Source organism: Bubalus bubalis, chromosome 1 (assembly GCF_019923935.1).
Source record: "Bubalus bubalis isolate 160015118507 breed Murrah chromosome 1, NDDB_SH_1, whole genome shotgun sequence".
NCBI lineage: Eukaryota > Metazoa > Chordata > Mammalia > Artiodactyla > Bovidae > Bubalus > Bubalus bubalis.
This window is the reverse complement of record NC_059157.1, coordinates 16,998,680-17,017,945: the sequence shown is the minus strand read 5'-3', so window position 1 is coordinate 17,017,945 and position 19,266 is coordinate 16,998,680. Positions and strand designations below refer to the sequence as shown.

Below are 19,266 nucleotides of genomic sequence, written 5' to 3'. Positions count from 1 at the left end.
ATGGGATGGAACTTCTTTTACCTTCTTGCTACCCAATCTGTAAACCTCAGCATAATGCCAGGCACATAACTGGCCACTCAGTAAACAATTTTTTGAATGGATGGGTGGATGGATAGGTAGATAAATTAACATATATCATGGGGCTTTAAGTTACTTTCATTATATAAAATACAGTGGCCTTAAAATTTGAAACCTGCTTTTGAGAAGCAGGTCATCCTGAGGTTTTCCATTTTTTCCCACCAGACTGCGAAAAGAAGTTAGTTTAAATGCTGAGCAGCAAATTTCCTAATCACTTGCTGTGTGCTGGCAGAATTACAGTAATATCATTTCAAGTTGGACAACTCAAGCATTTAGCCCTGATTTTTGACAGCATACACATCACTAAAATAATAATTTCTGTACCCATTTTTTTTCCCAGCCAGAGGTTATTTTGAAACCTCCTGTCTCCAGGAGTAAGTACAGCTAGTTCTAAGCCTCAGATGCTTAAAAATGTTTTTTCATCTTAGAGATCTCTCTCTGCTGTTCTTCTGCATCACCTAATGCTTAGGTAGCTTAAAAAATCCTTAAGTAGTAGTACATATCTCAATAGATTCTTTGGTATTAAGAGGTATGAATGGTTAACAATAATTTAACTTTAGATAGACCCATACAAGGGGCTTCCCCGATGGCTCAGCCAGGAGACACAGGAGACACAGAAGACGCAGGTTCAATCCCTGGATTGGGAAGATCCCCTGGAGAAGGGAATGGCAACTCACTCCCTAGTATTCTTGCTTGGAAAATCCCATGGACAGACAAGCCTGACAGGCTACAATCCATAGGTTCCCAGAGAGTTGGACATGACTGAAGTGACTTAGCATGCATACCCAGACAAAACCTGGAGTCTTTTTGTGAGTAAAGGGAAGGCTGATGGGGATCCAGTTGGACATGGATACATTTTAGGTGCCTTTAACATCAATCAGTGATAGACTATAGTAAACATTTGGAAAGACATGGTGATAGAAGAAAAGATGGGACTAAATCCAGGTATTTAACCTGGAGTTAAGGAGGCTTAACCTGAGGATGGACTATTTGTCTGACCTCTAGTGACAGAGTCCTGGCAAAGCCTCAGGGAAGAATTTTTGAGAAGCACTTCAAAAGATTTATGTTTCATTTGAGAAGCCTGTCTAAAAGCCCTTTGAACCATTTAAGTTAAGCTTTCCCTTATTACAGGAGGTATGTGGGGACAGAAAGAAGCATATGGTTGAAACTCTCTGCACTGCAGTGTTATGTAAAAGAAGTACTTTTCCTGCTAGGTTAAATTGCTGTACGTGCCTCTTGCTGTCAGTGACATGATTTAGTTAAATACAGATGCTTTTAGAGGGGCTTTGTACTGCATCATAAATATTTAATAGTTTTATAAAATTTCTGTATGCCGAACTGGAAGGGAGATACAGCAGTGGAGAAACTCAACTTCTGCATCAAAGCCTTTGACCTCACAATGTCCACTAACCAGTTGACCTTTGAAAAAGAAATCTTCAGGATGGGAGTGTTGTTAACAATAAAAGGCTTCTTTTTTTCTTCCCCCCAACAAAATGAAGCTTACTGTCCAACCCTTCTGATTTTGTCAGTAGAATGAATGTTACAATTTCCCTGTTCACATTATTCATAGATGTTTCAATTCCCTAGTGATTAAAGAATCACATTAAGCAAAATCTCTTCTCAATAAAGGAATGGTATGGAAGGAGGGGTCAGGAAGAGATCTTAGATTTTCTGTAGCAGCTAATGGTTTGTCATAGAAAGATATTCCTTTGCCATTAGATAATGATTCAAATTGTGTGACTTATATTCCTGATATAATTTTGGAATTCATCTTAAAGTAAGTGTGGTAGGGGAGGGTAGGTGGGGAGGGCTTATGCAGAAGAGGAAAGAAAATAATTCAGTGAAGATTACTGAATGTGAGATTGGTAGATTATTTGTTTTCTTTGGCATCACCTTACAAGGTTTATGGGCTTCCCTGATAGCTCAGCTGGTACAGAATCCGCCTGCACTGCAGGAGACCCTAGTTCAATTCCTAGGTCGGGAAGATCCGCTGGAAAAGGGATAGGCTACCCACTGCAGTATTCTTGGGCTTCCCTTGTGGCTCAGCTGGTAAAAAACCCGCCTTCAATGCAGGAGACCTGGGTTCGATCTCTGGGTTGGGAAGATCCCCTGGAGAAGGGAAAGGCTACCCACTCCAGTATTCTGGTCTGGAGAATTCCATGGACTATATAGTCCATGGAGTCACAAAGAGTTGGACACGACTGAGCAACTTTCACTTTCACTACAAGGTTTTATAATAAAACATACGATATATGTCGTGGTCAGAAATAGCCATGAAAAAATCTTTTTAAGTTTTTCTAGCATTTTTATTATGAAAATTTGAAACATGTAGAAAAGTTGAATGACTTGTGAACAATGTAGGCTGTATCTCTAGATTTTACAGTTAACTTCTGCCATAGTTGCTTTGTCAAATGTGTATCCATTTATCTATCAGTCACCTTTTTATTTTTGATGCAATTTGAAGTAAGTTGCATTTGTGAATGCATCTTATCCCCAAATATCCCAGCATGAATGATGTACATGTTTAATTGCTTTATTTAAAATAATATATGTTTGATGGATTATGTCAACAAATAGAACACGTGTTTCCCTGGAATAAGTCATCATATTTGGACCTGGAATTTTCTAGTCATCGTATTTCAGGTTTTAACTCAGTCATCAGAAGCCTTCCTTTTCCTGTTTCTGACGATCACTCCTTCCCCTGTCCCAGATTTCTAATTCTCCAGATTAAAAGAAGATGTAACCCTGGCTTACCAATTCTCAGATATTGACAACATTTGACATTGTATGTATTTGAATCATTGCAGTAATACTGGACTGATCTCTATTTTTTTTTAAAGATTTTCTTTTAATGTGGACCATTTTTGAAGTCTCTATTGAATTTGTTACAGTATCACTTGTGTTTTATGTTTTGGTTTTTTGGACACAAGGCATGCAGGATTTAGGCTCCCCAACCAGGGATCTAACTGTACCCTCTGCGTTGGAAGGTGAAATTTTAACCACTGGACCACCAGGGAGTCCCCTGATTGCTATTTTCGGGTGACAATCTTCTTTCCAGAAGATAAGCTCATTTTATCCACTAGAGTCTCTTGATTCTATACCTTCCCATGTAAGTGATTAGAGCCTACATTTTGCCTGCATTCTGCATTCTATATCCCTTAGTGATGAAATGTTAATAACTGAGTCTAAATATGAATACTGGCTTCTTAATAACTCCCAGAAAAAGGGTCTGAATATTCAGTAGAGCTGTGACCAAAAGTAGTCAGAGGAGCATTAAAAAGATTAAACTTTGAAGTAGAAACAGTCACAGTAAAAGTTCATGTAAGATATTGCTATAGGGATAGCTGAGGGTAGTAGTGACGAAATTGAACCATTCACTTTATGGCAGTTACTAAAGGGTATCTATATGGTTAGTGAGAAACTAAAAAGCTTTGCTTTGTAGGAATGAGTTGAAAGGGGAGGAGCAATATCCTTGACTTCTAGTCTTGTCTCTGAAATTAATGTTGGTGCTCCAGGCAGATTATTTTTTATCTCCAGAGATCTTTTTTGTGTAAGATAAAATTCATGGGTCAAGGCTGTTCCAGCTCCAACAGTCAGCCAATGAAAAATTTAAAACCTAATTATTCTCAAGATGACAGTTCATCTTTGCATTAAGCCTACATCCTTTCACTCCAGATAATTTCTGAGATAGAAAAGATACAAGTCATTCTTAAACCAATCTAACTAACAATACGTGGTGTGGTGTGATTTATGATACAAAGTTTTGAACTGGAGTTCCAATCATAAGATATTTTTGTCTTACAATTTTCAAATTCATATTTTGAAAGTAATAAAAATTGTCCCACAATGCAGAAAAAGTTTCCACCCCTTGAACTGAGACACTGCGGAAAATATGGAGCTGGCATCTGATTTTAAATGGAATACTTCTGCTTGTAAGAGTATCATAAGGCTTATGACCTTACAGCAGAATTGCCGGTTAGATGGCTCACTGGGATGCCAGATCAGTTCTAGAAAATGCATATATTTTTATCCCTTTTTTTGTCCTTTTGGCACAACTTTGCATTTTCATTTTAATCAGCAAAAAGGAGAGAGAACTGTGTAGATTCTGTGGAAAATGTATATTTTTAAGATGTTTCCTCTGGCTGAAGTCTTCTCAGATATACAGGTTTGGGTTGTGTTGAAAAGTAGAACAATTCAGATCATTCCCTTCCCAAGCTTCCTTTATTTCAGGTAAACTGAGGGTTTATTTTACACATGGCTTTTTATGACATTTCAGAGTGTCTTTAATAGATGGAACTCTTTTGTAAGTAATTCACAACTGCCTTCCCATGTGGACCATCTCATGCTTAACAGTTTCTGTTTGAAACAGAAGATTTTCAAAACAAATTAACAGATTGCTAGGGCATTTGTGAGGGTAATGTACTCAATGCATTTTTTTTTAATTCCTCTGGAGATCAGTCAGCTGATCAGCAACCCAACTATAAACAAATAGCTAGTGCCTAAGTATAAATCAAGTTCAACAACTTCCATTTTTTGAAACTGTACTGAATTATATTACATTTGCATTGATTTTCATGTTTAGTTAATTATTTATTATATTTAATTTCTCTTACTTCACCAAAGTATAGCCTTTATAATTTTCCTTAAATACTATTATACATATCCATGCACTTAAAAATATAGATTATTTCTTGTATATTTGTGCAATTTGCCACAATACCTAAGAATATAACAAACAAAAATTCTCTGTTAGCTGTATTGCTTTGTGCTGGGAGCTTATAGTAGTGAATATTAATGAAGTGAAGCAAAGATACTTGTTCAAGGTAACTAATTCCACATGTATTGTCTAATAATCATGAATGACCATTCATCCATATAACCTCAGAGTAGTCACTATAAAGATGATTTTCCTTTTGGTTTTTCTTCTTCCCATCATACACAGTTAATTTAATATTATTTGCTTCATTCACACAAATAAAACTCTATATGGTATATCCATATAGACACTACTGAGCAACTGAACTGAACTGATGATGTATCCATGTCTTTTAAGATATTTTTTCAATAGTTTTTACATCCTTTCAGTTCAGTTCAGTCACTCAGTCATGTCTGATTCTTTGCGACCCCATGGACTGTAGCACGCCAGGCTTCCCTGTCCATCACCAGCTCCTGGAGGCTGCTCAAATTCATGTCCATCGAGTTGGTGATGCCATCCAACCATCTCATCCTCTGTCATCCCCTTCTCCTCCTGCCTTCAATCTTTCCCAGAATCAGGGTCTTTTCCAATGAGTCAGTTCTTCGCATCAGGTGGTCAAAGTATTGGAGTTTCAGCTTCAGCATCAGTCCTTCCAAACTACATCCTTCTTTAGTAGTGTCCATGCTGATGCATTAACACAGTAATACTTACTGGCCTCTGTGTGCCAGGCATGTTCTAGGTAGTAGGGATGTGTTAATGGAAACAGTCACAAGTGCTGGCCCTTATGGAGCTCACATTCTGGTAATGAGTTTATCACACTTTCCATAACAAACCACACTGTGTTGAAAATACAGATAATTCAAATACCTGCTACTGTCTACCCATCTTTTGGCTTATATTTCTAATGTATTCTAAATATGTAAATGGAATGACATTGAAGAATGAGAAATAATATTTTAAGTATATAAAATGAGCTAGAGTTATAAGCCTTTGCTCATTTTCTCATAAAACTTTTGTATTGAAATTCTCAATGACAGATCAATTTATTACATCCTTATTTGTGCTTTTGAGTTCCTTGGGATGCAGTATTGCATCATCAACATCAATTTAGAGTCCATAGATAATTAAGAATTGTCAGAGATTCAATGCTACATGACCTGTTAGATTTTGTAGAAGAAAGAGCAATCTATACATGACAAAGTCTGATTATTTTAGTGCAGTGCACTGGAAAAACTGGTCAGATTGTGTTTTCCTTTTAAAAGTAAATGTTGGAGAAGCTGAAACCATGATGAGTGTGAAGTGTAAATTTTTTTTTATTGAGTTGGAATTCACATAACATAAAATTAACCATTTTACTAGGAACAGTTCATTGGAATTTATCACAGTGATGTGCAGTGATCTCCATCTAGTTCCAAACATGTCCAAGATAATATTAAAAGAAAGGTAACTTGTAAAACTAAGAAGAAAATCATTGTATATAACTAATGATTTTACTCATGGGGAGTGAGAAAATAATAGTTTCTCTCAAAGTAATCAGATTATAAACATGGGATTTAATAAAAAAAAATCATGTCTGTATAAAATTCTCACATCCTCATCTTTGAGATCCTTTACTGTCTCCTGAACTGCAGCTGAAGATCAAAGGACCTAAACTTATAAAGAACAAAATGTGCCAGAGTAAATAGATCATTTGTTACAAAATGAGGACACAGTCCCAGAGTCGGTATCAGACATTCAATACAGCTTCTCACAACATGATTCTTACAAGTAAGTCAAACTATCTTTACTGAAATAATTTTCACTGGGTAAAAATAAAGGAGAATCAGAGTCTTGATTCACCCTCAAAGTGGGGAGAAAAATACCTGCCCAGTAAAGTGAAACGGGTTTCATCTTAGCCTGTTTAGCATTATGAGTAAAATAGAAGAACATTGGCAAGCCCATGAATTTGGTTTTCCCTGAGAGAACTTTTCTGTTTAGGTGAAGAGAGAACTGCAGGAAAAACAGTTCAATATTGGGTTATTCCTAACTTTCCATCTCGTAAAATGATCTATACAAAACATAAGATTATGTAGCCTAACTTGACTTGAAGTAGCAGAGGAATTTGAGTGTTTTCTATTGGATGATATAATAAGGGGCTGCCCTCATGGCTCAGCAGGTAAAGAATCTGCCTGCAGTGCAGGAGACATGGGAGATGCAGGTTTGATCCCTGGGTCAAGAAGATCCCCTGGAGAAGGAAATGGCAATCCACTCTAGTATTCTTGCCTGAAAAATACCATGGCAGTTGAGAGTTAATATAGTTGGGGTAACAAAGTTTCCCTGGATGAAAATAAATTCATAAAAGCCATATTTGGAAATAGTTATAAATTTGATAAGCATGTATCTGAACTGATCATTAGAAGATGTGAACAAATAGAGTGGAGTATAGAGGGCATTTTGAATAGATAGATGGACATGAAAAAAGTCTACCAATTTATTAGAGGTGCCATGATCTGTGTAATTGAATTACAATTAAAAATAAAACCAAACAAAACATGTGTATTGAATGGCTAGCATAGCTCTAGTATGCGACAGCCAGATACTAATAGCCCTGGCCTTTAGAGAAATTGCATTTTTCCCCATCCATCCTATATATGTCACATAATTAAGTAGTAACACCTGGGAAGATGTACCCCAACAAAAATAAAGTTAAAGAATGATGTATCTTTGACTTGGGACCATGAAGGAGTTCCATGGAGGGGCTGAGATGTGAGCTGGGGGAAGATTTTCAAATGGATGGGAAGAAGCTAACAGATCCACTTGAGTACTTGGTCCTCTCATAAGAAGCAGCAAGTTTTAGGGATCCTTTTAAGTCCTGAAGCTTTCTTGTGAAAATCGTGATTAATTCATTAGCAATGAATAAATCATTATAATTTATACATAGTCATCCTCAAAGATTGCAATCCAAAAAATGAAATCACTGCTATCATCATGGTATTAGATATCACAAAGTAAATTCTATGTTTTGGCCATAAACTTACAGAGCAAGGGTCGTCTTTTTCAGAGATAAACATTTTCATTGGGAAATAACCAATACACCAAAAAAAAAAGTAAAAGAGAAAGTAAGTTTATGTAATATGGTCATCCTCTTTCATCTGCTGGAAGTATGCTAAATATTTCTGATAATAAAATAAATAAAAGGGATGCAGATGTAGTAGCCTAGCTTGACTTGAAGTAGCAGAGGAATTTTAGTATTTTCTATTGGACAACATAATAGAAGGCTTCCCTGATGGCTCAGTGGGTAAAGAATCTGCCTGCAGGAGACACAGGAGATGCAGGTTCAGTCCTGGGTCAGGAAGATCCCCTAGAGAAGGAAATGGCAGCCCACTCCAGTATTCTTGCCTGAAAAATCCCATGGACAGAGGAGCCTGGTGGGCTCAAAGGGTCGCAAAGAGTCGGACACACCTGAGCATAAGCACTCACGTATGCACAACATAATGGGATTGTTTTCTTCATTGAAGCTGGTTTAGAAGGAAGCTGGAATACTGTGTATCAGAAATATAAGTGCGTTTTGACTTGGTTCTGCTGAATCTCATTCTGCATTACTGCAGAGCCTCTTGACCCAGGTTGACTTACTAACATTGACTTTAACTGTTGTGGTGGATTAACTGCGGTTGCAAATTCCTTGTCACTCTCTCCATCAAGGTTTATCTCCCCTTTCCTTGAATCTCAGTTGGCACTGTGACTATTTGGCCAATAGGATGCAATGGAAATGAGCCTGTACCACTTCCAAAGTCAGTCTTAAGGAGGACTGGCAGCTTATGCTTCCTCGCTCTTGGGCTGTATCTTCTCAGAACGCAGCTGCCGTGTGTGAGAAGTCCAGGCCACATGGAGAAGCCACATGTTGGTGCACCATCTGACAGTCCCAGCTGAGTTCCTGGCTGACACCTGGCATCAGCTGCTAGTCATGTGTGTGAATCTTGACTTTTTCAGCTCAGTTACACCTCCAATGGATTGCAGCCCTAGCTGATATCTAATGGAGCAGAAGAACCACTCAGCTGAACCCAGTAATCCTGTGGGCTAGTGAGATGTAATACAGTGGTTGTTAGTTTAACAACAAATGTAATGTGTTTCAGGGCAATTTGTTTCATAGCAATATGTAACTGAAATCTTGAGATCTTCCCAAGATCTCAGAACAGAGACTATGGAAGAGCTCTTCTATTTAAACTATAAACAGATCATATGTAAATAACATATGCTTAATTCTTGCAACTTCTCAAGATCACTAGGCAGAATTTTAGAAGGCTCTTGTTCTGGAAACTCGGCACCTTTAAGTTCATTTAGCAACTACATTAAAGTAAAATTAAAATGCCTATTTCATTGTTACACTTTCTGGTTCTCTTATTTTTCCTATTGAAGTAATAGGTAAACAATATGTAATCAGATGCCTTCTTTTGATTAAAAACAAGAAACAGTATTATTTGGTAGAAATAGCATGAGTCACAATTTTGTTCAAAATCGGTGCTATTGGTGCTATTGTTTAAAAGCTATGTGTTCATAGCTGAATTATATAAGCTGCCTGGGTCCTTTTTTTTTTTTTTTAACAAAAAAGATAATATGTTCTGTATAGAATTTAGTGAAGATCGGAAATCGTGTATGGCAAGAACCTAGCAGAGTGCCTGGAATCACAGTGGAGCTCTACAAAGGTAGCTTCTGTTGTTATAGAAGAGGTGGTTATGTGGTTTTAAAAAGGTAATAATAATTTGTTTCTTGTTAATTGTTTGTTTAAGGGGACATGGAAATATGGGTGTTCCTGAGCTTTATTGAAGATGGAGGCTAAAGGGTTAAAGTGACATATGCTTGCAATTCTTCTTAAAAACATGTATGTTCTAGTCAAAGAAATTCTGACCCTCAATCCCATTCATTTCACCCTGTATTCACTTCTTTATTGCTAGTAAGACTTGCTAAAGGGATAAAGGCAACTTCTGACTCCTCGTCTCAAGTATAGACCTAATGGAGAATTCCTTTTATTCTTTACCTCCTGTCCTACTCCCGTTCTCAATTACATTTACCTTCCAACTGCGTGGGAAGCAACGCCATGGGAGGCTGGCTTTCTGCAAACTGATCTTAGCTCCAAGAAGCCACTTGCCTCTCCAGGGAGGACACATATATATCCCACAGTGTGATTTGTGTAGTCTGTCTCTTAAGTTCCTATCCTTTACATAATCCATTCTTTTCCTTTGTAAGTGCTGGTCATCTTTAATATGATGGCTAGAGCAATGCCCACTAATTACTTTGTCTGCTGAATATGTTTGTTCTTAATGATTTAAGGCAAGGCAAATAGTTGGTATTGGCGCAACTGAAGGAGCACTTATCTTAATTACAGGTTACTCTTCTCAGTCCCTTCGCTTCCCTACCTGATCTGGGCTCTGAACTCTGTGTTAGTCTTTGAAATCCAGGTGACCTTGGCTATGGGTGAAATGCCAGTGTATGAGTATGATACTTGCGTGAAATACTGGTTTGGTGCAGAATCATGAAATTAAGTACCACAAATTTAACCTGGGTGATATCTAAAGGAATTATAAATGATCCTAATTTAGCATAAGTATTTACTTGCCTAACTGATTTTGAGCATTCCATGAATAATGATCATTAAAATCTTAATTCCTCTCAGTCTGAATTCTGTAAATGCCTCCCTATAGATTTTCGATGATGTGAAATTGCATGTCCGTTGCTTGAATCTTTACGAAAAATCTTTCTGCTTTCAAATCAAATAGTTAAAAGTTAGAAAGTGGGCATAGGAATTATTTTAAAGTACGAGTTACTGCTATATAAATGCAGGTTATGTAAAGGTGAACTTAAGGATAATTCATTTTGCCCAGAAGCTTGTCAGAGCCATAATTACAATTATGCAAATTGGTTCAGGCTTTTGTTGTTGTTGTTAGTTATAGTACTGCAAACACATTTTAAGATATCAGTACCCTTTAAATCACTTATAATTATGGGCTAATTTCATTTTGAAAGAATGATAATATTATCTCATGCCCACTTAGAAGCTTAAAAATATTTCAAAGCAGTGGAGATTGTGTTTTACAAATATAACGTGCTTAAAAAGCAGATTCTCTCCGGACTTCAACTTTAAATTTTATTGCTTCTGGGACTCACATGATGCTTATGTAGTATGGATTTAGAGACAGCTTTTAAGACTCCTATTGACATAGGTGAACAAAATGGTTCCTTGGAAACCATTCAGGTGTCCAGTCACAGTAAAGCATGGATTAAAGATTCAGATGCAGACATGCAGTGAACAGGAGGGTCTGGGCTGCCTGTTCTCTGTATTAAGGACAGTGCATTTCTTCCAGCCTTTTAACCACTGCTGTTTTAAAAGGAAAAAGAAAAGAGTCGGCAGTGAAACTATCTTTAAGGTAAAGCTCCTGAAACTTAACCCTAAAGGCGTGCTCTTACAGAAAAGTCTTCTTAATCCTTGCAGTGCAGTTATAGCTGAGGACATGTGGTATACATTACAGCGCTCAGGGAATTCAGCCTCTGCAGTGTGGAGTCACAATGAAGGCTAATTTCAAGGCGAAGCGGGAGCCTCCTCTCTAGCTGTTACTTACTGGTGTTCCTTGTTGGCTGGACGTCAGTCCGGGACTGCTGTGAGTGGGACAGAAGGATGGAAATTTAAAGGGGACCAGTGTATGTACATAAAGACCTCTCTCCCCTCCCTGAGCACCCCCTTCTCCAATGTATATTCCACACTTCACACTTGGGCATCACCAAGTCTTACCCAATCATTGTGACAAGGGCTGAAGGCAGAGCTGTCCATGGTTAGGAGGAAAAAAAAAACAATGTTCTTGCTGTTGGTTGAAACACCAGGCAATAACAGTCCTCTCGGTGAACAAAACTTATTAGAGGGCTGGGGACGGAATGCTATCTCTCTGCAGCAGGCAGGAAGAAATTGCTGTTGAAAAGCTTACCTCTCTAGGGAGGAATCAGATATCAGACTTTGCCAAGCCTCAGGTCCAACCCATAAGGTCCCACCTACATCCAACCCCCCGCCTCATCCTAGCTTTGTTAGATTGCTAGCATTGATCGCTGGCTTTTTCTGACCCAACAGTGGGTGCAGAAGAGAGCACCAGGGAGACTTTAGAGCATAGGAGGTGGGGATGGAAGATTAGGGCAGCTTTGGTAGGGAGGAAAAAAAAGAGAGAGAGAAGGAGGCTAGCCGGGTGAGGGCCATGGGGACTCAGCTTAACTGCTGTCTGCCTGCTTCTCTTTGATTTGATGGCCTTTATTCCTTCTAATTGGATAAAATAGGAAGTCACTGGCAGTCCCGCCTTGCTGGGTTATCCTGATTCTACTCAGACCAGCCAGCAGCCCCAGAGTGCGGATAGAGGGGTGGGGGTTGGGAGAGGAGGGAGGTAAAAAAGAAAGAGAGAGGGGAGAGAGAGAGTCTCTGGATGAGGAGGAGGACGGCAAGGGGAAGAGACTGTGGAGAAGGCAGGAGCCGCAGAGGAAGAAAGTGAATGAGCGCTCAGGAAGGACAAAGAGGAGTGGCTGGTGGGGTGGGGGAGAAGGCAGGGCGGCGAGCGCGGTGACCGCCCCTCCCGGCCGCGCTCTCGCCTCCAGCTCGCTCTGCGATGAGACGGTTCGCTGTGATGCTCGGAGGGCAGGCACCTGCTGCTCTGTGATGATTCAGCCCCTTTCAGCCGCCGCGCTCACACCACAGGATGCTGTTGCTACTGTCTCTGCTGCCGCTCCTGCCGCCGCCGCTGCTGCCGCCGCCGCCGCCGCCGCTGGTCCTGCTCCTGCTTTTACTTCTTCTGCATGACAGTTGCTTTCTCCATCTGAGCAGACCCCAGTTTCAGCTGCTCGAGGTGAGAAACATGCCTTTCAGTTTGGGCTACTGGTTTACTTAACCGACCGCCTCCACATCAGCTCCTGGGTTTCTCCGCTGGCCTCCCGTCTTCCTGACCCAGCCAGGATGGTTTGGAGAAGCATATAAAAGAACTGCAAAAGTGGCCCAGAAACAGCAGTCAAGAATTACAATATACTTTTATTTGGTTGTTGCTAGAGGTTTTTTTTGTTTTTTTGTTTTTGGCCTCCCCTGCCTTCCTCCTGAACTCCTCTTGCTTTTGATAATGGCCTTGGACTTGGACGACTTATCGATTTCTCCCTGTAAGATGCTGTATCATTTGGTTGGGGGGGGCTCTGCATGGTAATGGACAGTGTGAGAGGCCAGGCCTCCTGGAGGTGAGCCGATGGAGATTTATTCCCCAGACATGTCCGAGGGAGCTGCTGAGAGGTCCTCCAGCCCTTCCACTCAGCTGAGTGCAGACCCATCTCTGGACGGGCTTCCGGCAGCCGAAGACATGCCGGAGACCCAGACTGAAGATGGGAGGTCCCCAGGGCTCGTGGGCCTGACTCTTCCCTGCTGCGTCTGCCTGGAAACCGAGCGCCTGAGAGGTTGCCTCAACTCAGAGAAAATCTGCATCGTCCCCATCCTGGCTTGCCTGGTCAGCCTCTGCCTCTGCATCGCTGGCCTCAAGTGGGTGTTTGTGGACAAGATTTTTGAGTATGACTCTCCCACTCACCTTGACCCTGGGGGATTAGGCCAGGATCCTATTATTTCTCTGGATCCAACTGCAGCTTCAGCTGCTGTGTGGGTATCAGCCAAGGCGTACACTTCACCTGTCTCCAGGGCTCAGTCTGAAACTGAGGTTCGAGTTACAGTGCAAGTTGACAATGCCCTTGGGTCCTCCGAGCCTTCGGCGGTCCCCACCCCCAAGAACCGTATCTTCGCTTTTTCTTTCCGGCCGTCCACTGCTCCATCCCTCCCTTCACCCACTCGGAGCCCTGACGTGAGAACACCCAAGGCAGCCACTCAGCCACCATCAACAGAAACTAATCTCCAAACTGCTCCTAAACTTTGTAAGTAGAGAGAGACGGGTGAGGATGTGTAGAGGAGATGGGTGGGCTTGAGGTCATCCAAAGTGTTCTCTAGAGCGTGGAGCGGGGTCCTTGTCTTCTCGGAGTTGAATGGCAGGGTTTGGTTTAAGCGCATCATGTGACTGGGTTGCTCCGGGAGAGATGAGTGAAAAGACCTTACAAACTGCTGGTTAGAACTGATGCCATCACAGCAGCTCCCTCTTCCTGGATGGTGAAATCTGGGGTGAGGACCCAGAGCTGCAGCATCTCTGAGCCATGCTTGACTTTCAGTTCCATTCCATTGGTTTCTAACACTTTTTAAGATGAAAACATCAGACCAATATATATATATTTAGATATATATATATATATGACTTCTGTACAGTGAGTAGGATCCTGATTTTTTTTCCCCATGTAAATTTTCCATTACCTCTCTTCACCTTTCTGTTATCCTTTGCCTTCCAGCCAGCCCAAGTTACCAGTTATCTTTCTCCATCTCTTTTTCTTGTTCCCTAAACCACTTCTCCCCACGTTTGTACTTTAATTGCTTCTTCCCAATACCACATGAAGTCTTAGATGTTTACAGCACTCACCTTTTACCAGCAGGATGCTGTCATGCTCAGATTATAGTATAAGTTGCTGAGCACTTGTTAGGGGCAGTTTTATTCAGGATCTGGTACAATTCCACATGAAAGGATTTTCCCCAAATTAGGTTTTTTTAAATTTTATTCAAGTATAGTTGATTTTACAATGTTGTGTTAATTTCTTCTGTACAGCAAAGTGACTCTGGTGTATGTGTGTGTGTGTATATATATATATATATATATATATGTATATGTATGTATATGTATATGTATATATATTCTTGCCTATTATGGTTTGTCCAAATTAGTTTTGCCTTCTGGAATCAAATATTTAAATAGCTTCCTTGACAGTCATTAGAAAGTACAAGATGCATTAGTAAGATAAATCATTTTTTTTCAGATGCATCTTTTTTGTCCATAAGACTGCAGCAATCCTGTTTAATAATCTGTGAGTGAAGAGAGCCCATGCTCTTAAAACAATACAGAGGAGTCCTACTGCCGTCTGTACTGGGTCGTTGCAATGCTTTATAATGGAAAAGTTGACAAGGATGAAACCATGACTAGTCAGATTGTTTTAAACGTCATTATAGAAGAGAGGCATTTTCTATAGCTTTTAAAAAAGTTTCTAATTTACTTTTGTTTCACTGTCTTCTTTTCACCATTGAAACTGTTTCCTTAGAAAAAAGTAAAATATCAGAGAATTCTGTTTGAAGACCGTGTGTAAAGTCTCTAAAGGAGAGGTGAGGGTAAAGATTTTGTGGTGAAATACCCCTACTGTTTCCCTCTGGATGGTAATGAAGATTAAAAATATCTTTTGCAGACATGTTGTTCAGTATGCAGGAGAGCCATATGTTCTAGAAATGCAGAAAAACTTGATTTGTGCTTGTGATTCAGTCTCATTTCATACACACCAGTTTCAGTGGCAAAGATTTAAAGAAAAAAAAAAGAGGCTTGCTTTTCAGGTGTAATTAGGGAAGAACCTCCTTTCTGCAGACACTGCTTTGTATCTTTATCAAATCCCTGAAGCATCATTAAAGATGTGACAGCCATCGCTGTATTCACCGCCTCTTCCCACCTGGCAAAGTGACCGGGAAATAATACCCAGATGAAATGACAGGCTATAAAAAGCAAGTACAGATCCTGCAAAGAGAAGCAGAATTCACTGTGAAGACAAGGTTACTTCTTTTGTCTTTTCATCATTTTCAACTTCAGTCTTGAATTAAAATGTGCCTGAATCAGTTCAGCTGTTCAGAAAAAGAAAGAAGACCCTTTGAAAAACTCTTCAACTTGATCCTATAATTTTGTCATTGGAGGAAAACAAGCAAACAAAGAAACCTCCAGCACATTTTCCTGATCCAGGACTGTTTTAAAAAGTATCTTGTGATGTTTTGAGAAATTCTTTTCTAAGGTAAATTCTTTTCCTAAGTGTTTTAATAGATTATACATTCCATACAGTTTCTTTTTTTTTTTTTCCAAGGCAGGACATTGATTTTTCTGGCGTTTCTACTGAGTGAAAAGATTTACTACTGTCTAAAAGCATCATAGTAGCCCGTTCTGGCCAGATACACAGCTGCAGCACTCTGAGTGCATTGGAGATAAGCCTACAAAAGCTGTCTGGGATGTAGTTTTCTGGAAAGTTAGGGCTAGACAGTTGGTTAACACTTTACCACCTATAGGGTTTGCTGTGTGAGACCCTTAGGGTTCCTTTTTTGAACTAGTGCCTGAAAACAACAAAAACATAAATATCCTAAAAATTATGAGTCTATATTTCTTTTATTTTGGAAAGGCACTGGTCCAGGGAGCTTTGGTTTTAAACACTCTTAAGTGATTGTTTAGCTGTTTTAAAAGCTTGTAAACATTAACTAAAGGACGGCGAAAAAGAAAGAAAGAAAGAAAAGCTTGGCATTAGATAGTCATTTTGCAATCTCTTTCGCGTGTTGCTCTTCTGCTAAGAAACTATCGCTTAGTCACAGAAAGAACGGGGCTTTTCTTTCATCATCCTGCATGCTTTTGACATGCCTGAAGCTGTCACAGCTTATGTTTTAAAAAGACATTATCTGTGCTCTTCCGTGGTCTTAGAACTTGATTCTCTGTTTCTATCTGGCTCAGCATATTCAGTGTATTATGCACAGAGCTGTAGCCTTCAAGGTCATAGTCTGTGGAGGGCTAATTGATTCTTCTTTATCCTGGAGCCGGTGAGAGTAGAACAGAGACAATCCCGGTAATTGTGTCTGCTGTGTTATTTCCCAAACCAATCTACCTATTAGCACATCAGGGTTTTATTCCATAAATACTAGAATTACTCTCTCCCTTACTGACTCTTCTAAAATCAAGACACTCTTTGTCTTTATTATATTAGGCAAAGTGTCACCTTTTAAATAGACTAGAGGTATAGTGACTATGTCAGCTATTTTAAAATGAGTATTTCTTTCATAAGGCAATATAATTGCATGTTCTTACCATCTTCGACAATGCGTACAAGTAGAGAGTAAGCAATCTAATACAGGGCTTGAATTTACTATTTAGACAATACATAAAATATGAAAACATTAAAACAGGTATATGTAATTCTGAAGTTTTTCTGTGTGTGGTTAGTGGTTTCCCACCATAATTACACTATCATGTTAATAGTTAAGTTTATAGTTTTCATCAAGGCAATTCTGGAACCATTCATTTGTTTCCTTTGCCTGGGCTTTAACATTTTTCTTACCTTTTGTTTATCTGGAAAGATCTGACGCTGGGAGATTGCAGACTTAGATGACTATAAAAAGAGCTGATTAATTAAGTTGTAACCAGGAAACTAGGGTACCATCCTGAAAGAAAATGTATTTCTGAATGGTGCAGCCTGCTTGACAACTGACTCTTGGGTATAAGAATGTATTAGTATTTTCTGGGACTTACCTGGTGGCCCAGTGGCTAAGACTCCATGCTCCTAATGCAAGGGCCCGGGTTCAGCCCCTGCAGGGAACTAGATCGTATATGCTGTAAAAATCCCACATATCACAACGAAGACTCAGTGCAGCTGAATAAATAAATTATGTATGTATATATATATATATGTGTGTGTGTGTGTGTGTATATACACACATACACACTCACACAAAGAATGTATTAGTATTTTCATCTTAGGCCAAACTTGTTTTGCTTTTTCTTAAATCTTTGTATTGTTGAGTTTCATGGCACACCATTGTTACCAGAGTAACAATATGAATTACTACACTATGCAAAATTCAGCATGATCAATTGACTATACTATAGGATTTTTCCCCTTCTGTTGAAAAGTGGCATTCACTTTAAGCCCAGTAGACTCTTCTAGTTCCTTTCAACTGTACCTATAGTTGTTCCAGAATGGTGATTCCAGATTTTCTCTGCTTTCACCATATTCATTGAAAGCTTAAGACATTAAAAACTGGAATAAACGGGTAGATCCTTGATGTGAGCTAAATAATTTTATTAATTTACTGATGAGGAAAGCCAGACTCTGAACAGTTTAGTAAAATGAACCCTTTTATTAAAATTCACAAAATTCTGAAAAGTTTAGGGAAACCCTGCTGCTGCTGCTGCTAAGTCGCTTCAGTTGTGTCCGACTCTGTGCGACCCCATAGACAGCAGCCCACCAGGCTCCCCCTGTCCCTGGGATTCTCCAGGCAAGAACACTGGAGTGGGTTTCCATTTCCTTCTCCAATGCATGAAAGTGAAAAGTGAAAGTGAAGTCGCTCAGTCGTGTCCGACTCTTTTAGCAACCCCATGGACTGCAGCCCACCAGGCTCCTCCATCCATGAGATTTTCCAGGCAAGAGTACTGGAGTGGGGTGCCATTGCTTTCTCCTAGGGAAACCCTAATAGTAGAAAATAGAGCAATGTCCTATCTCCCAGAATTTAATCCCAACAGTGCTGTTTTCCCCTATCATTTTTCCCCTGTTCTAGAGGATTAGATGTGAAGAGAAGTGAAAGTCACTCAGTCATGTCTGACTCTTTAGATAAGGGTCTCCCCAACCCAGGTCTCCTGCATTGCAGGCAGATTCTTTACCATCTGAGCCACCATGAGGTCCAAGAGTACTGGAGTGGGTAGCCATTCACTTCTCCAGGAGATCTTTCCAACCCAGGGATCATATCAGGGGCTCCTGCATTGCAGGGGGATTTTTAAACATCTGAGCTACCAGGGAAGCCCAAGAGAGTTAGAGCTGGAGACTAAATCTGGTAGTTAAGTGGCATCTGACTGCTAGTTACAGGACGTACTTCAAGTGGGACCACTGGTCATGTGTATAGAGTTCCCACTAAAAAAATTAATATTAAAGTTTCTTTTACTAAATTTTCGGCAGATACAATCTTTTTTATTTCATCACTCATACAGTATTCAGCTTGCTTTTGAGAAAACAGCTTAGTTTTTCTCAGATGACCTCTTTCCTGACAGGCAGCAGATGGCTATATGGCTCACCTCTTTCCTGAACATCCCAATTTAATTATTTCTCCTTATTCCTTTATGATACCCAGTTTTGCTTCCTTCCTCTCCCTTCTCACTCTCCCAATTGTATCTTGAATCTTCCCTAATTATGCCGTGTTGGCTTTTCTATGTCAAAATTCTAGTACACTCTGAGATATCAAAGCATTTTCACCTGTCTTTTCTTTCCTATAGAAACTTATTGCATTTTAATACTGAACAATACTTACACATTTTACAAAAACACATACCAAAAAATGTCTTCATTGGATGAACAACATACTGATTTGTTACAGCCACCACTGATTCAAAATTATCTCACCTTCTTCTTTTCCTTTATATTGACATATAAATATACATATCAGCATTTTCACATTCCCAGAAAATCATGTCCCAGACCATGCATCTCTGTTTGTCTTCCTGCCCTTTAAATAATGTCTCATAGTATCCTTTTAAAGCATGAAGGAAGAGAGAATCTGTAGATTGAGAAACAAAGACATTAAAAGGTTATGACTTGTCTGATGTTGAGCTGGAAGCCCCTGAGAACTAGATCTATAACTCTCA

General features: G+C 39.6%; 1 protein-coding gene across 12 annotated transcripts in view; it reads left to right on the top strand.

The window, feature by feature from the left end:
- The window catches only part of NRG1 (neuregulin 1), a 240,744-nt gene that overhangs the window by 95,794 nt on the left and 125,684 nt on the right, over window positions 1–19,266 (top strand). The window contains exon 1 of one of the 12 annotated variants that reach the window (XM_025266579.3): window positions 5,328–13,681. The exons of 7 other annotated variants lie outside the window; for them this stretch is intronic. In XM_025266579.3, coding sequence (XP_025122364.1) covers window positions 13,012–13,681 — 670 coding nt within the window. In that variant the 5' untranslated portion in view covers window positions 5,328–13,011. Of the gene's footprint in view, window positions 1–5,327; window positions 13,682–19,266 lie in introns of those variants that run through there. 4 more of the 12 variants (XM_025267041.3, XM_006076209.4, XM_006076211.4 and 1 more) reach the window with 4 other exon arrangements.